At 46.1% G+C, this 17,259-nt stretch overlaps 1 protein-coding gene across 1 annotated transcript in view; it reads left to right on the top strand.

Moving 5' to 3' along the window:
- Positions 1 to 6,777: 6,777 nt before the first annotated feature.
- YEATS2 (YEATS domain containing 2) overlaps positions 6,778 to 17,259 on the top strand; it is a 50,374-nt gene continuing 39,892 nt past the window's right edge. Inside the window, exons 1-6 of the mRNA XM_075715945.1 lie at positions 6,778 to 6,877; positions 10,014 to 10,111; positions 10,223 to 10,315; positions 13,341 to 13,583; positions 15,797 to 15,912; positions 17,085 to 17,246. Coding sequence (XP_075572060.1) covers positions 6,778 to 6,877; positions 10,014 to 10,111; positions 10,223 to 10,315; positions 13,341 to 13,583; positions 15,797 to 15,912; positions 17,085 to 17,246 — 812 coding nt within the window. The remainder of the gene's footprint in view (positions 6,878 to 10,013; positions 10,112 to 10,222; positions 10,316 to 13,340; positions 13,584 to 15,796; positions 15,913 to 17,084; positions 17,247 to 17,259) is intronic.

Here is a 17,259-nt window from a genome sequence, read left to right as displayed (position 1 = left end):
CTGTGAGACAAAATGAATGTTTTTATCTGAATGTAGCCTCATGCACACAAGAAAGTACAAATTAAATGGTTTATTGTGCCTGGTTAAAAAAATCAGCAATATATACTCAGAGGAGTCGTCTACAAGGTAAGATGAGATTTTTGAGCAGAAATTTGCTATCTGGTTGGGGGCCAAGCAGTGATTATTACACACCCCCCCCCCAGTATGCCTAGCACACAAGTTTCCTTGGTGTTGAATTATTTCAGGTGGTGTTAATCAAAATGGATCTTACTGTCAGTTTATCGTGATTGTGTCAGTGCTATGAGCACTGCCACAAAATGGTAAGCAGCCGCCTACCAGCCCCAAACCAGATGTGTGAATCACATGTGCTCTGCATGCTGGCCTTGCGTCAGCTGTCTTCCATAACCAATGTTACACATAAACTTATGTTACTCAAAGTATATAGCCCTGATAACATTACTGTCTAAGAACTTGTATTTACAGGAACATGTCTTTTTTTCTACTGTAGTGCTCCAGTCTATGCTGATATGTGTGCACATCTGTGCATGTGAATAATTTTGTGATCATTTTCTGATAATGCTGTTACAAGTAATGCACATAAAAGCCCCTGTGCAGAGCATGTCGATAATGTAATTATGGCTTACTTTGTATTATTAGTTCCAAAGAAAATAATGTGTGTTAATTTTGAAAATACCTGTGCCTTGAATTCATTTGTAACTTTATCTATTGTGAGAAAAGAGCCTGGATTACTTCTCCCAGTTTGTTATCTTTATTAGGATCAGCCTTACTGTCCAGACTGTTGATATCCTTCTAAGAAATAAGCCTTGCCATTCATTAACTAGAATAGTTAAACCTCTTGTTTAGAATATGCCTAGAATGTTTCCATTATTACAATGCTATGGCAGATTTAGTCTAGGGAAATCAGTATTTTTTTTTTTCCTATGTTTTGTTTCCAGCACTCCTCAGTGACAAAGGATTTGAGTTTAGTCTTTGACTTCCTGTCCTTAACCTGTACAGTTTCTTGTTTCAGTCAATAGCCTCTACGGTATTTCTGAACGCTCCAACTTGTCAGTCATGAACCTCTTGTTCAATAGACATAATGTAAAGCAATAATATGGCACAGCATGGCAATAAGCAAAATCAAGAGACTTGAGTGTAATGTACTGTTACTAATTTCATCTGTGTAAATGCTGGACCTATGAGTCATTCTCCTTTCGGTACACCTGTAGCAACTTGGAGTCAGATTAATAGGAGCTACTTGGCCATGGAAAGAGAGTTTACCTCCTGAACTTGTTATTCATAGGATATTTTATCTTCACCTGAAATCATGTTTTGATTTTCCTTTTTTGCTGAGGAAAGCAGCAGTTCATGTTATTCCTTGCCAGTTCCTTTATTTACTGAAACATGAAAGGCATAGTTCTGCAAAAAGCTGATCTTGTCTTCAAGAACAACCTGGTGCAGCACAAATGACATTTGAACAAAAAAAAGTGCAGACCACTTACTGTGTGCCAGAGTCAGTGTAATGTTATCTTGCATATAACATTAAAGTCTTCAGATCGTGCTGACAATAGAAAAGTTTTGTAATGTAGAGCAATTGCAATAACACCTGTTATTTAAACATATTTCTTGCATAATTCTTTGAAAGTTTTTTAAAGTTCAGTGTACCTAATAAACATTTGCCTTTTGAATAGTTCACTGTGTTTTATTTAGGTTATGAGAAGTTCCAGGGTGGGGCTTGGTGGTGCAAGGAGGAAACTCCTTCCTCTTTTTTTTTTTTTTTTTTTTTCTGGGTCATTTAACTTGTTGGATTCTGCCCCTTTGTAGTCTCTATATCCATCCATCGATCCATTCTTCTGTCTCCCAGTCTAGGTGTTCTCCCTGCTCGTCTTTCTGTCTTCATCATGGAACTTACTATTGACATGAATAAAGGCAAGCTGGAGGCTGTGCAGAAGGGTAAACTTAGGGGGGTAAATAAAAAAAAAAAAAAAAAAGAATTACAAAGCAGGGGGTGGGATGTGAACTACTGGTTAGTCCTGGGTATTGCGATGGGAAAAGGATGTGAATGGACTTGGAAGACAAAACCAGCATGTGAAATGAGGAAAAGGTAACATAATGCTAAGGAGCAACAATACAGGTTGGAAAGAATCCCATAGAACATTTATTGTCCTAAAATTGGCTGCTACTTGGCCATCTCGAGGTCCTACCTGGCACGGTAAGGGGCTCCGACTGAGGGGGTGGTACTACTGCAGTTGAACTGATAGTATTTGGTTTAATACCCCATTTTTTTTACAGATTATATCCATCTTTCATATATTTTCTAGTGGAATATTGGCTGTACTCCTGGTTTCCTCTTCCCCAGTATGTGCATTCTGGACCTCAGACTTGAAACTTGCCTTTCACATTAATCCTAGTCTTCCCTTCTTCCCAAAATCATCTTTTAGGTATTGTGGCAATCAAATACAGCTTCCATAGCTTTGCCCTGTAGTCCACTGAGATCTAATCTGTATCACAAGTCTATACTCTGTGGGGTGTTCTGGATATACCAAAATAAAGCCCAAGGCACTGGGGCCCTGATATTCAATATACTCTGTGTGTCTCTGACACAGAGAAGTATAAAGAGAGAGAATCTCTTTGCAGAAGAGGTGCCAGACATTCTGCATTTTAATATAACTTACTTAAATGGACATGATGATACTGCTGCATCTTTCATGGGTTTTTTTCTGCAGCTTTGAGCTGCAGAAAACTGAAGTAGCTGCACTAATTTCAACAGTTTTGAACCTACCCCCACAGATCTGAGAGAGTCGTCTCTGTTGTACTATTGAGAGACGTAGTGGTTTTCAAATACCTTCTAACATTAACTAAAACTTGGCAAGCCAACAGCGTCTGCTGCAGTTCCGCAATGTGGCCAGGCTCGTTTACAGCAACCAAGTGGCTCTTGCTGTGGTGCCAAAAGTAAATTATGACCAAGTTCAATGCTTGCAGAAGTTTACTTTCCTGAAAGAAGTAACATTGCCTGAAAGGGAATCCACAGACTGCAAAGCAATGGAAATATTTTTGAGGGCTGGAAGCCCATTTTAAAATATTTTAAACATAGTCAAGTGGCAGCAATATTTTAACAGCAGCCTCTTCCTCTTTCCATTAAGTGGGAAAAAGGAAGAAAATAAAATTGAACTACATTATATATGTACTTTTCCTGATGAATATGATACAAATTCGAGTATAAGAACAGTCTCAATTGATTTGCTATAGTTCAGGTTAGTTCCTTGGTAAGAAGTCAGAAAGCTGTTGTAGCAGTGGTCCTGAAATCAGAAAAAAAAGAGGACTTTAAGGGCTAAGCCTTCAGCATTCAGCATACGTGGCCTCATAAATAAGTTTGCAAATACATGTATGAGCAGGACATTAATTGATGGTTAGCAGCTCACTGCATGAACCATGGGACTACCACAGACCAAAGCACTATTTGCCATTAGCCGCACCTGACAGAGGTATTACAATCTGGCCCAAACCAAACATGAACTGTGTGCTAACTACACTACTTCGGACAGTTTTAGTCCCGATTTTCGAGACTATGAAATACAGTGAGTAGTAAGTACGGTGTAAAGAGTTTTTTGAAGCCTAGCCGTAAGGAGTGCAAAAGCCTTGGGCGCCCAACAGGCAAGGGCAGGAGGTGACGCTGCGCTTGTGGGCTTTTGGTGTCTTACATCTCAGTCAGGCCGCGCCTCATTTCTTGGGGTTTGGTTTTTTTTTTTTCCTAACCATCCTCCTTTCGCTGATTATTAAAATATCTTCTTCAACAAGCTTTTGGTGTCTTACATCTCCGTCAGGCCGCGCCTCATTTCTTGGGGTTTGGTTATTATTTTCTAACCATCCTCCTTTCGCTGATTATTAAAATACCTTCTTCAACAAGCTTTTGGTGTCTTACATCTCCGTCAGGCCACACCTCATTTCTCGGGATTTGGGGGTTTTTTTCTAATCATCCTCCTTTCGCTGATTATTAAGATATCTTCTTCAACAAGCTTTTGGTGTCTTACATCTCCGTCAGGCCACGCCTCATTTCTCGGGATTTGGGTTTTTTTTTTCTAATCATCCTCCTTTCGCTGATTATTAAAATATCTTCTTCAACAAGCTTTTGGTGTCTTACATCTCCGTCAGGCCGCGCCTCATTTCTCGGGATTTGGGTTTTTTTTTTCTAACCATCCTCCTTTCGCTGATTATTAAAATATCTTCTTCAACAAGCTTTTGGTGTCTTACATCTCCGTCAGGCCGCGCCTCATTTCTTGGGGTTTGGTTTTTATTTTCTAACCATCCTCCTTTCGCTGATTATTAAAATATCTTCTTCAACAAGCTTTCGGTGTCTTACATCTCTGTCAGGCCACACCTCATTTCTCGGGATTTGGGTTTTTTTTTTCTAACCATCCTCCTTTCGCTGATTATTAAAATATCTTCTTCAACAAGCTTTTGGTGTCTTACATCTCCGTCAGGCCGCGCCTCATTTCTTGGGGTTTGGTTTTTATTTTCTAACCATCCTCCTTTCGCTGATTATTAAAATATCTTCTTCAACAAGCTTTCGGTGTCTTACATCTCCGTCAGGCCACACCTCATTTCTCGGGATTTGGGGGTTTTTTTCTAATCATCCTCCTTTCGCTGATTATTAAGATATCTTCTTCAACAAGCTTTTGGTGTCTTACATCTCCGTCAGGCCACGCCTCATTTCTCGGGATTTGGGTTTTTTTTTTCTAATCATCCTCCTTTCGCTGATTATTAAAATATCTTCTTCAACAAGCTTTTGGTGTCTTACATCTCCGTCAGGCCGCGCCTCATTTCTTGGGGTTTGGTTATTATTTTCTAACCATCCTCCTTTCGCTGATTATTAAAATACCTTCTTCAACAAGCTTTTGGTGTCTTACATCTCCGTCAGGCCGCGCCTCATTTCTTGGGGTTTGGGTTTTTTTTTCCTAACCATCCTCCTTTCGCTGATTATTAAAATATCTTCTTCAACTTTGATCACTTAATAAAATAAGGTCGCTTCAGCCAGGAAGGCGGGGTTAGGCCGATACATGAACATACCTAAACAGAAACACGACAGCGTCGCTAATCGCGGGGCTTTTTTCTGGTGCGGAGGGTCGGTCCCCGCCCACCACCCCCTGGTTGCCGCCGCGCTCGGGTCCGCACCACAGCGGCGGCGGCAGCTCGGCCGCTGCCCCCGAGGGCCCTCCCCGCTGCCCCCGAGGGGCCCTCCCCGCTGCCCCCGAGGGGCCCTCCCCGCTGCCCCCGAGGGGCCCTCCCCGCTGCCCCTGAGGGCCCTCCCCGCTGCCCCCGAGGGCCCGCCCCGCTGCCCCCGAGGGCCCGCCCCGCTGCCCCCGAGGGGCCCTCCCCGCTGCCCCCGAGGGCCCGCCCCGCTGCCCCCGAGGGCCCGCCCCGCTGCCGGCTCCTTGGCTGGGGACCGGCCCGGCCCCACGCGGCCTGGGGGCTGGCGGCAGAGGGCCGCCCCCCGCCCGCCGCCGAGGCGGCACCTGCCCGCGGCGGCAGGTGCGGGGCCCCCCGGGGCGGTCGCCGGCCCCGTCCCGCCCCCTCGCCGCTGTCCGCCTGCGCGGGCCCCGCCCCAGCCGCTGACGGGCAGCCAGGCGCACGGCCCGGCGCTCATGGCGGCGGCGGCGCTGCTGGCGGTGGCGGCGGCGGGACGGGGCGGCGGGGGCCGGCGCTGAGCGCCCCGGGGCGGCGGGCGGGGGCGGCCGGTGCAGGCGGCGGCGGCGGGGCCGGGCGGCGCGCGGCGGAGCGCGGGTGAGCGGCGGGGCGGGCGGGGGAGGGGGAGGAGCGCGCGGCGGCGGCGGCGGCGGCTTTGTGTGCGCGGGCGGGGGAGGGGAGCGGCGCCGGCCGCGCACGTGGGCCCGGCCGCGCGGGCACTGCCCCGCCCCCAGCGCCCCCAGGGCGTCCCGGCACCGCCCCCGGTACCGGCACCGCCACCGCCCGGGCCCGGCCCGGCCCGGCCCGGCCCGGCCCTGCCGCCGCGCGGCTCCCCGGAGCGCCGCGCCTGGCGCGGCCTCGGCTTTGCCTCGCGCCTCCGGGTCCTGCCCCGCGGCGGCCTGAGGCGGGGGTCGGGGCCGGCGGCCCTGCGGGGGGCGGACGGGCCGCGCCCGGGGCCTCCCGCCCCAGAGGGGCCGCGCAGGCGGCGGGGAGGCGCCGGCCCTGCCCCGGGGAAGGGTCGCGGCTGGCGTCAAGCAGCTCTCAGAGGGCGCCCGGCGCGGTGGCCGAGGGCGGGGGTTCGTGCTGAGGCACCTGCGCGAGCCTCCGTGCCGCCGCGGGTGTTTGGGGTCGGTGGAGCTCCCAGCTCGGCGGTGCCGCGCCTTCCCCGGTGCGAGTGCCCGGCGCACGGCGGCGGTGCCGGCGCTGAGGGAAGCCCGGCTGTCGGAGGTCCCCAGCGGGCCGCAGCTGGCTGGCCTCTGCCATCCCGGCGCGGCGGGCTGCGCGCTTTGCTTCAGCAGGGGCGGATGGCCATTGCGGCACGGCCGTGGCCGTACGCACGGGCTGTGGCGAGCTGTGGCGAGCTGTGGCGAGCAGGAGGCCGTTCGAGCTCCCGGGGGCTGCAGAATGGGAGCAGCTCTGAGCTCTGCAGCTCTGGCTTGATCCGTAGCAACCGGGGAAGGAGGTGTCCCAGCTCTTTCGGGAGGTCCCCACGGTGACTCCTACGGCTGCAGGAGGTTTGAAGCCTGCCCGGAAGGTCGCTGTGGGTGATGCTAATGCTTTTATTTTTCCTCTTGGTGGAGTAGCGGGGAGAACATGTCTGGGATCAAGAGAGTGATCGCCGAGAAGGACCCCGACTATGAGGAGATCACTGTCACACATCCCAACAAGCGTCACAAAGCAGCTGAACAGTCAGGTAGGAGCGGTCTGAGCTGAAGGGATTTTTCTCCCGAGTGCAATTAGAAATGCCGTGGATGTGCATGCTGTCTGCAGGCAGGTCAGGAAGGGACTGGAGTAGCAGCTAAGGGGTCAAAGGGCAGAAATTGAGCAAGGGAGCTAGTGATACCTCTGTATCGCCAAATGAAGATGTGATTGTCGTACATGGAGCCATTCCTACCTGCTGGCTGAACCGAGCTTCAGTAAGGCGTGAGGATGCAGACTTCGGTGCGTGATAGCAGCTAGAGCACAAGCTCTCCAGGGCCGCAGCCATGCACTTTGCTTCCTGTTGCTTGCTGAATTATTTTCCAGTGCATCTTCCTAAGCAGTTACCCATGCTGAGATGTGCTCCAACCCATGCATCTCTTTTGCAGTTGAAGTCTGCTTCCAGAAAGATTGGCAGTTTCTTTACATTTTGCGGGATACAGGTCGCGCTACAGCATGGGGGAGGAGAAAGAAATCCATGACCCTGCAGTAGGGTTAAAAGAGATACATGACCCTGCAGTAGGTGGGCTGGCTCTTGGAAAAGACAAATGTTTGCAAGAGTAGGCAGATAAAGTGAAATGGAGCAGTGTAGAAGGGATAAGTTAGGGAGAAGGAAGGGACTTTGAAAGATGCAAGGGAGGAGGAGGAGGAGGAGCGGCTACCTGACTGACGGAAGGGTGGATAAAGAAGCGTAGTGGAGAGTAGCTGGATGAGTAGGCTTGCATTTGGCACGCTTGGATATGCTTGCTTTGGGAACCAGCCTGTTGGCAGGGTGGCCTGGGACAGGTTGCAGTCGTCTCTGGGCAAACAAGAGTAGAGCTTCTTGCCCCTGGGACAGGGAGTAGGCTAGTGATTTTTGGCATTCCACAGCTAGTAAGAGGATCGTGATGGGAGGAGCTGACGAACAGGGAGGTGAGAAAACCAATGCTGGCTGTGGGATCTGAAGAAGATCCAGGAACAGAGCAGGATGCCGGAGCTGCCAGTTGGAGAGCGACAGATGATGGCTTTGTGGGTGATGTTTTGGAGGATGGTGTACAGCTGGACAAGTCTGAGGAGGCTGAACTCCGGGTTGAATGTTGCTGGGCAAGTCCTGTCTGCCAGGTCAGTTAGGGAGCCTGACAGTGGAGCTGTGCTGGAGCTGGCCATGGCAGAAGAGCGTCACCACTCCCAGCTGCCTGCCCTGCCTGGCTGCCAGAAGTCGCCACCCTCTGTGGTGGAGTGTCCCGGGGACTGCAGATGGGTTTTTAATCTGCTTCTGAAGCAACTTTTCAGAAGGTCTTAATAACTAGCAGGCAAAGTCTCAGGGCCTTGGAAAACTGTCCTTGCCAAAGTGAACTTTCTGTTCAGGTGATTCCTCCAAACTGGCTTCTTTCTTCCTCTCGTGGAAGATCTTCAACTTTAGGTACAAAAATTCCTTAAGTTTACAAATTTCACTAACATGATCTTAATTAGGGACTGTGGTTGACACGAATGCTGGGAAAAACATGAAAATAAAGTGTTCTTAAAAGCCTCTGTAATATAACCACAAATCCTAAAGTGCTTTAATTGCCATAATGCCGGTGTTGCATGGCATCAGTTTTGGGAAGAGATGCATTTGTCCCTGTCTGAACTGTACATCTCATACCTTAATCTGTTTAGGTTTATTTTAAGTGTAGCCTTACATGTGAATTTCCTAGGCATGATGTTCATGGTTTGAGGAAAATTATATCCCTCTGGTTTTTTAGTTTTGCATTACTCATACAGATTCAACCATAATTCTGTTTTAATGTAGGCCTGAACTGTTTCTGGTCCTAGAATATATATACATATATGCACACGGATATCTGGAAATGAGTAAAAATATTTAGGATACCCCTGTTGCAAATGGAGCATCAGTTGCCTTAGTCCTGTTGTAGGTACCTGATCAGACACTAAAATTACGTATGCTAGCTGGAACATACCAGCAAAGTTTTGAGTTGCTTTTGATTTATTTACTCTTTCTGTTGGGATATTAGAAACCTCTTCAAACAGATATGTACCCTTTAGTCAAACAAATGCTTCTTCTGAAGCTCAAACCGAAGTCTTGGTGCTGTTGTCTCCTATTCCATGCAGAAACAATGTGAGAGTTTTTTTTTTTTTTTTTTAGAGGAATCCAGGCTGTTTCTCTGATCTGCTTTGCAGTGGGGTTGCTGTACTTCTGATACAGGCTGGAGGACCTTTTCCAGGCTTTCTTCTAGAAATACAACTCCTGCTTTTCCAAGTTCTTGCTTAGAACCTGCTACAAACAGGTGTTGTTTGAATCCCCATGATATAATGGAGGTGACTTAAAGGAAGGACAATATTAAAGTCTATGGTAGATCTAGGGAAAAAAGAATTGTTCTTCCTATGTTTATACATGTTCTAGAAAAGCACAATAAGATACCAATTTAGTTCTTAGCTGCTAATTTGCAGTAAGCTATTTGCACAGTTTGAAATATTAAACTACATGCTTTCCACCAAGGTCAATAAACTCTGGCTGAAAGGCTAAAATTTTTTGACTGCCGTGCTGGAATAGGATTTTGTAAGAGGTGGACCAGCTTTTGATAATGTAGTTTCCTTTGTGGGTAATAAAAGGCTTGTAGACACGCCAGAGCAGGCTGCACTTCATGCCAGTGCTGAACATATAAAGTGTTAGTTTGCTTTATTATTGCTGCATGATGTGGTGTAAATTTCCTGGATATAAATCAGGCCAAAGAGAGAAGAAAAATGTATGTAGTGTTCCAGCGTACTCCTGCACAATCGCAGCAGTAACTGCACTTGGCTGTAGCACATTTGAGTTTTCTGTTTACTGTTTACAGCTTTACTGAGCTAGAAGTAAACAAATTGCTCCTGCTCTTCCTATCTTCTGTTTTTTGTCATCTCAGACCTAAAAAGGAAAAAAATAGCCCTCCACATAAACCAGCTTTTAAAGATACATGTGGTTTTTGTTAAGACAAATTACTTTCTTTTGCAGAAAAATGGTCCTTCCCTTTTTTTGTGTGTATGCTGAACTTCTTATCCCTTCAATTCTTGCTCCATAATGATTTCTGATCTTTATTTTTTCAAACAGAGCCTCAAAAATAGAAATATAAATACTTCCTTCTTGTTTATTTTCCATGTGCGGCCTTGTACAGCTAGAGATGTTGCTGTGCAGAAGATTGAGACAATTATAAAAGAACAGTTTGCGGTCGAAATGAAGAGTAAAGAACATGAAATTGAAGTTATAGACCAGGTATAAAGGTTTTGTTCTTAAAAATACGTAGGATCCTGGTGTGTGGGGTTTGGGGGGGGGGAATTGCTGCAGTAGTTACCTGTTACTATATGTTACCTCTTCTTTTCGTAGCGCCTGATTGAAGCAAGAAGGATGATGGATAAGCTGCGTGCCTGTATTGTGGCTAACTATTATGCATCTGCTGGTCTCCTTAAAGCTGGAGAGGTAAAAATTACTTTGGTAATAGTAAGACTTTAGGGCATATTTGCTAAGGAAGATGCGTAGTTTACTGGATGTTCAGCTCATGTTTGGTTTTGAGAAGCGGTTTTCTGAAATGGTGGAATACAATCTGCTAGTGAGGTGGCAGTGGGAGAGGAGACCTGTGCATCACCAGCTGGGCCTCAGGTACTCAGCAGCTGAACAGTTGAGAAGTCGTTCAGCAGCACTTGGTTCTGGTTTGTGAAATACTCTCTGCTTTTTTCATCAGTTCTTGCATGAGACCTCCTTGCTTCTCACACACTGCACAGTTTATCCTTGCAGAGCCCTGAAAAGTGGAGAACATGCTTTCCCGTTTCACGGGAGGAGAGTGGAAGCAGATGGGTTTTGAAACTTCTCAGGGGGAAAAAAAAAAAAAAAAAGATTTCTTGAGTCTCAGGCAGTGCCGTGAAACCATCCTTCCTTTACCCTGGTAGCCAATCTGTTAATTGTTTGGTGAACAGACTGATGGCAGCAGTAAAGCAGGAGGTAAATCAAAGAGATATCACAAAGAGATTAAAAATTCACAAGGAGATTAAAAAAACCCCAAGCCCTACTAGTTAAACCCCAGTTCCGAGTACTCACAGGTTGTTCATGACTCATGCAGCCTCCCAATTGACATGCAGTTCGCTCCCGGTTTAGGTATTTTAGTTACCGTCTATTCAATTCAGGCAGTTGATCTAATTTCCGGTAAAGAATTTTGGAGAACTGTAGATGGGTTGAAGCAAACCTGGGCTTCACTCTAGTACAATGAGAATTTCTCTTCCAAGCAGTGACTTGCCCTGCTGCTCTGTTTTCCTATTGTGATTTCCAGAAGAATTGGAGGGGGGTAAAACCAAAAAGGTCCAGCTTGTTCTTTCCCTCACTGAACTTGAGTTGAGCGACTGGAGTTGAGAAGGATTTTGGTAATATTGGGAGGCTTGGAGGTCCCTTCTCTCGCCTTGATTTTTGTGTAGGCAGCTGAAGAATGTGAGCTGGATTCTGATCTTTGAAAGTGCTTTTATCCAATGTCATGTGTCAGCAAGAGTTTGCACTGTCTCCTGTTCTTTACTTGTTCTGCCATGCAAGGTGTTTGTTTTTTCCTTGCTGATTTTCACACTTGCCAGAAAAATAATAACTTTTGTCATTGTTTCGAAGTGTCCACAAAACTTTCTGGTGCATCCTTGCTTTGTTTAGTTTTCCTGTAGTTTTTATGAGCTTATGGCTAGTGTAGCTGTATCTTTGATTGCATTTTTAATTTTTTCTAAAAATCCTGATTTGCATGCAGGCTAAATCAGTTCTCTTTTTATTTTGAAATTGTTACTGTTTTCAGTTTTCTTTGTTGTCTGTTTTTAATGTGTGGTTAATGTATGTTTGACTCGGCAGTGAATGATTGTCTTGTTTCTGCTTCTGGTAGAATGGGTATCTTTGGAGTTTAATTCAGAACTTCTAGGAAGATGATTTGCAAATTCCTAACCTGTTCTCGTAAATATATACAGTTCTTCAACCTACTGCTGCTGGGTTTTTGAGGCTTATGATTCCATACGATTACAGTTTTATTACATTTTCCCACAAATTAGTGGACAAGGTGTTGGTCAGTTTACTTGACTGGAGGTAAAAAAAAAAAGGGGTTCTTGGCAGTGGTTTGTTTTGGTTTTGGGGGTTTTTTTGGTCATGTTGTGTGTGTCCCTCTGCCATTCGATATATGGCTATAACTCTCAAGTGGATAATTGAGAGTTGGTAATTGCTTCACTCACATACCATACGGACAATTGGAAAGAAAGCTCTCAAATGAACCTCTAAAGTCCAAGGTGGATCAGTGTTTAACTCCACTCCTGCTACCACCTCTCAAGGGCAGTTCTGTTGCTCCATGGTGGCACTGGTATCTCTCCCCATGCCACCCCCTCCATCACGTTGGCAGAATTTTGGATCAGGGAACGTCATGTGGATTAAAAATAACTCTGCAAAGGAAAAAAAAACTCCAAACAAAACAAACAAACAAAAAAGTCCAAATCAGTTTCTTGATTGTTTTTTCTTTGTAACCTGTCTCCTCGCCCTGAGTGATTGTGCCAGCCTGGCTGACCCAGCTGGTTTGGGCAGGGAAGAAGAAAGCCTCTTTCAGCTGGTACTGACTGCAAGAAAAGCTGTCAGTGCAACTCTAGTGTGGGTCTGTGGCTTCAGGAGCTGGAGTGAGCTTATGTGTCGTGCTCTGCTGCTGGCAGAGGGGTGTTTCTGCTGCCTTCAGTTGATTCATCATCAAACCAAGGTGACAGGGAGGACTGATGCCTGGGAGAAGTGGCTGAGGGACACTTGCCTTGAGTGATGGGTGTTTTCCTTGCTACTTCTGAGGTTAAAAGCAAATGCAGGAAAAAAATACATTGGGCCTTTGTCACAGTAATTAAAAAAACCCAAGATATTTAAATGCACACTTACACACACCCCCTGTCCTCCCCCTTGCAGGTTTAGGAGGATCTAAGCTCTTAGCTCTAAGACGTCCATTTTGAGGAGAGTTTGCAAGCACGTCTAAGCGCATTATTCTTTATCCTCCATTAAGCTTTGGGAGCAGACAGGGGGCTAATATGTGTAGCTTGCCTCATAGGCATTGGCAAGACTGCCAGGCAGTATAAAAAATGAAGAGCCTGATGCATTTGCGTACCCTGCTTGCCTGCGGGAATTGGGCAGCTGTGGTCTTTCGTATGGTATAAGACAGTAGGTGTCTGCACAGGAAGGGAAGCCGTTGTTTTCAAAGTGACAGTAGGCTGCAGTCCTCCCTTCCAAAACCAGGTGGGTTTCTGAGATCAAAATGTCTAGAGGAACAGATTCAATTTGCGGTCCTGTTTCTGTAGAACTGTTGTAAGCTTTTGTCTTCTGCGGCATATGTTTTTCCTGCAAGGCAGCTGATTAAATATTTGCTCTTTCTTCATAAGTTAACATTTTGCCCTGCTTCTGACACAGCTTCGTTTTGATCTGGGCTGCAGGGAAATAGTGACAGATCTGCCTGACTTCTTTGTTGCAGGGGACCAGGTCATGTGATGCGACAATACTTAATCACCCATCAATCAAGAAATTCTTGGAATCGCCCTCCAGATCGTCATCTCCAGCTAACCAGGGCTCAGACACGCCATCTGCCAACCACTCCGAGAGTGACTCACTCTCTCAGCACAATGACTTTCTCCTGGACAAAGACAATGGCAACTTGGATGCAGACGAGCGGCTGACAAACAGCCTGGACCAGAGACAGAGCAGAAATACTGGCCGGGTAAAGTAAAACTCGAGTGGTGGTCAAGTTGTTGGAGGTGTGTGCTCTGTTTGGACTCAGTGCTGGCACCAGGAGCTCTTCATGCTTTCACCCACCTTGCTGAAGATCTGTTTCTTACCCTCTCCAACCGCTTGCTCCCACTCTCTCAGCTGGGCTTTGCTGTAAGGCTAACTGAAGTGTATGTAACTTGGGTAACTCCTCTTAACTCAGTCTTGGCCAACAGAGAGGTCAGCCAGGCAGCGGTGATAGTGTTCATGTTAGCCCAGCTATCTGCTGCTGCCTTGGTTGGTAGCCTCTGGGGAAGGAGGTGTTTCACAGCTTGAGCAAACAGCTTCGCCCTGCAGATGAAAGTCAGGTTAGGAAGGGCAGAGCCTGGAGAGAAGAGCAAGGTGTGTCATTCTCAGCAGTGTTTTTAAGAAACAATGCTGCTGCCCGGCCCCGAGTGCCTATGGGGACTGCATTGCTTAGAGTGGTTTAACCACTGGAGTTTGGGGTTTGGCCTCCTCAGCAGCCTGTGGAGAAAACATAGTGATACCGGTGGATTAGCTCTCCCTGGGACCATAAGCTGATAGAGCCTGGGTGCGTAGTTTGAGTTGTTTTTCCCTTGGTGGCGCTTGCTTGCTGTTGTGCTGATATCACTGTTTGCTTAATTGAACCAGACTGACCCAGGTTAAAAATACCTTCTTTCATTGTTCCCCCATACTTTTTTCTGGGTTATTTTTGACCTGGAACCATTTATGGCTTGCCATGCAGCTACAGAAATACTTCACCTGTCAGCTGCAGTTAGCTCTGCTGGGGAGGCTCTCTCACAGGCTGCAGGTGAAATGCAGCTTGCTGGGTGAGATGAAACTCTTCAGTTTCCTTTCAGTTCCTTTAAGCTGTCAGGACTGTCAGAGTACAGCGTCCAACCCAAACTGGAAATGGGTATATGTCATTACATATGACTACGTTCTGCAACTGAACAAGTTGCAATAATACGTGGCAGAAAGAGCAATGATTCTGCCTCCCTTGAGCAGCATAACACCGTGGATAACAGGGCTGCAGTTTACTGAAGCCCTGCCTAGGGTCTGTAGCAGAAGGCAGATATAGAATATGTAATGTGGACCCACCTATATCATAAACCACCGGACCAATATAACCTGTTTCTGCACTGGGGGCACTGATGGAGCAGTTGTATTGCTTGGGTGTAGCATGTTGGTACATCTTCGACCAACGCAGCCTGTCACCCAGAGGTGGCTAAGGGAATGATGAGGTGCAGGAGCCATCCCAACCTTCTGTGGCTCCTTGCTCCAGTTTGGGGCATCACTGACTTAACAGAGGAGGTGTAGCGGTTCCCAGTGAATCCACTGCTCCCCACACTGACCCTCATCTGACGAGTGCTCAGTGGAGTACGCTCCAGGAAGCTGCAGCACCAACTCTGTTGATCATAAGAGGATGGCAGTCCCTTATTCGATGGACAGCCGCTTTATCCAACAGAATTGTAGAAAAGCCTCTCATTCCCGTGCAAACGACAGTGCGGCATACATTGGCACTGTGGGTGGTCATGGCATCATTTTACCAGGGAGTTTTGGCCACTACTTAATAGCTGAGGTTATGTTATAAGGTTGCTTAAGCTGGATTTATTATGCCCAAGAATTGCAGTGGGTTTGTAGGCTTATCTAGATGTCGGTGATGTGGTACGGCTGACTGCTATCCCTGTTGAGTTGGAGCTGAATTCTTGTCTCAAGCCCAGCCTCCATTCTTCACTGTGAAGCCACACTGGAGTCCCTCAAAGCAGCAGAGGCTGGGAATGAGAAAGATTTAGAATTTCAGAAGTCACTTGTGGGAGATTTATCTTTGTTTCTGATTGGTGGCCAACATGATGCCACTCTAGCAATGCTTAATTTTTTTTCAGATAGTGCAGTGGCAGTGCTTTTGAAATCCAAGCTGAAATCATGGCTCAGATCCATGGTATGTCACATAATGTACGCTCAGTTAAGCCATGCGGCGTACACTTGGTTAGGTAGTATATCATTGTTGCATGCTTGAGTTGCTTAAACATGCCTATATAGCAATTTAAGTATTTTTAGGGGTGATTCATTGTTGGTGTCTCATTTAACTATGCAGGTTTACTTTTTTTAACAACACCTGACTTTCCTAGTGCCAAACAAAATGATGTTTAAGAGGAATGTTTGGGTTTTTGTTTGCCTTTTTTTTTCTTCCCCTACCCTCAGGACAGTTCGGGTGTTTCCAGCTCTCAAAAACCAGGACAACGAAATGCCGGACTGTCAAGTGATGAGACTTCACGGCTTTATGTGAAGAAAACAATTGTGGTTGGCAACGTCTCCAAGTTAGTATCCAGAGTCTGAGGGATGGGCCTTTATTTCAGGATCAAATGGAATAGTAGGTTAAAATTAGGAGACAAATAAAATTGCTGGGCTGTCACAATGTGAGGTACTGCCCTTGAATAGTCACTGTCCCCAAGGCTGCCCTCCTTGAGTGTCTGCATGAGGTTTTTTTGTGGGAGGAACAGATGTTTAGTAGTTGTTTTGGGTTTTTATTTATATATATATATATATACACACACCTAGGGGTTTTAAGATCTGTTTCTTTCAAGGGGAGTCTTTCAGCCTTTTCTGACCAGTTTTTTCAAGTTTTTCCATGAAAATATGGAAAAGCAAGTTGTCCTAATGGCTAATTCAGTGGGTCCATAGGGACAATGTGGGTTTTTTAAAACAAAAAAACCCCCAAAAACCCAAACCACCAGAATGAGGAAAATTGTGAAAGTCCAGCATAGTCTGAAGAAATTAATTTGTACAGTTTTTATTTGTAATTTTTTTCAAAAATTTTAAAGACAGGTAAATATACATAACTTTGAACTTTGAGGAAATCAGTGAAGAAAGGCATTCATTTTAGGAAACTGTGGACAAGCCCAGGTTTTAACTCTCCACCCTCGCACTGCTCAAGTCAGTCTTTTCCTCTTGCACAGAAAGCAGCAAACATTTGCTGGTGAGACTTAATGGTGTTAGAAATGCATCTTGAAAGTCTACCTAAGCCTGGACCCAGAACCAAGTATTGACTATGAAGCTTCTTAAAAATCTATAAGGATTGTTATTTTTTATATTTATGGTAGCAGAGTTGCTGATGTTGTGATCTGGAGTGATTTGACTTCTTGATATCTCAGAAAAGAGGGGGAAAGAGATTTGACAGTGGTAGAATGTTAAAATTAAGCCTGATTAAGAAGCACCTGTTTAAATGGACAGATTTCATGTGACAGTTGTGCACTGAAGTTGAGGAAATGTATTAGAAGCATAGAGTAGATTATGGGACCTTTTTCTGTTTCTGGAGTTCTTCTGAAGAGCTGGATGAACTGTCAGATGGGTGAACAGCAGAACCATACAGGGTGCAAGGTGCACCTAAGCATTTTACCGTCTCTAGTTTTTTTGCCTAAGTTTTCCTGAAGTACTTCTTGTGGTATTTATCTATTTGGGATTTCTGTTTGTTTTTTAATTTCTTTGGCAGGTACATTCCCCCTGACAAGAGAGAAGAAAATGATCAGTCGACCCATAAATGGATGGTGTATGTCCGGGGCTCTCGGAGAGAACCCAGCATAAATCACTTTGTCAAGAAAGTTTGGTTCTTCCTCCATCCCAGTTACAAACCTAATGACCTGGTAGAAGTGAGGTAATAAGGAATT

The sequence above is a fragment of the Pelecanus crispus genome, chromosome 9, assembly GCF_030463565.1.
Source record: "Pelecanus crispus isolate bPelCri1 chromosome 9, bPelCri1.pri, whole genome shotgun sequence".
Lineage (NCBI taxonomy): Eukaryota > Metazoa > Chordata > Aves > Pelecaniformes > Pelecanidae > Pelecanus > Pelecanus crispus.
Note: the sequence above shows the minus strand (reverse complement) of the source record. Positions and strands in the feature narration are given on the sequence as shown.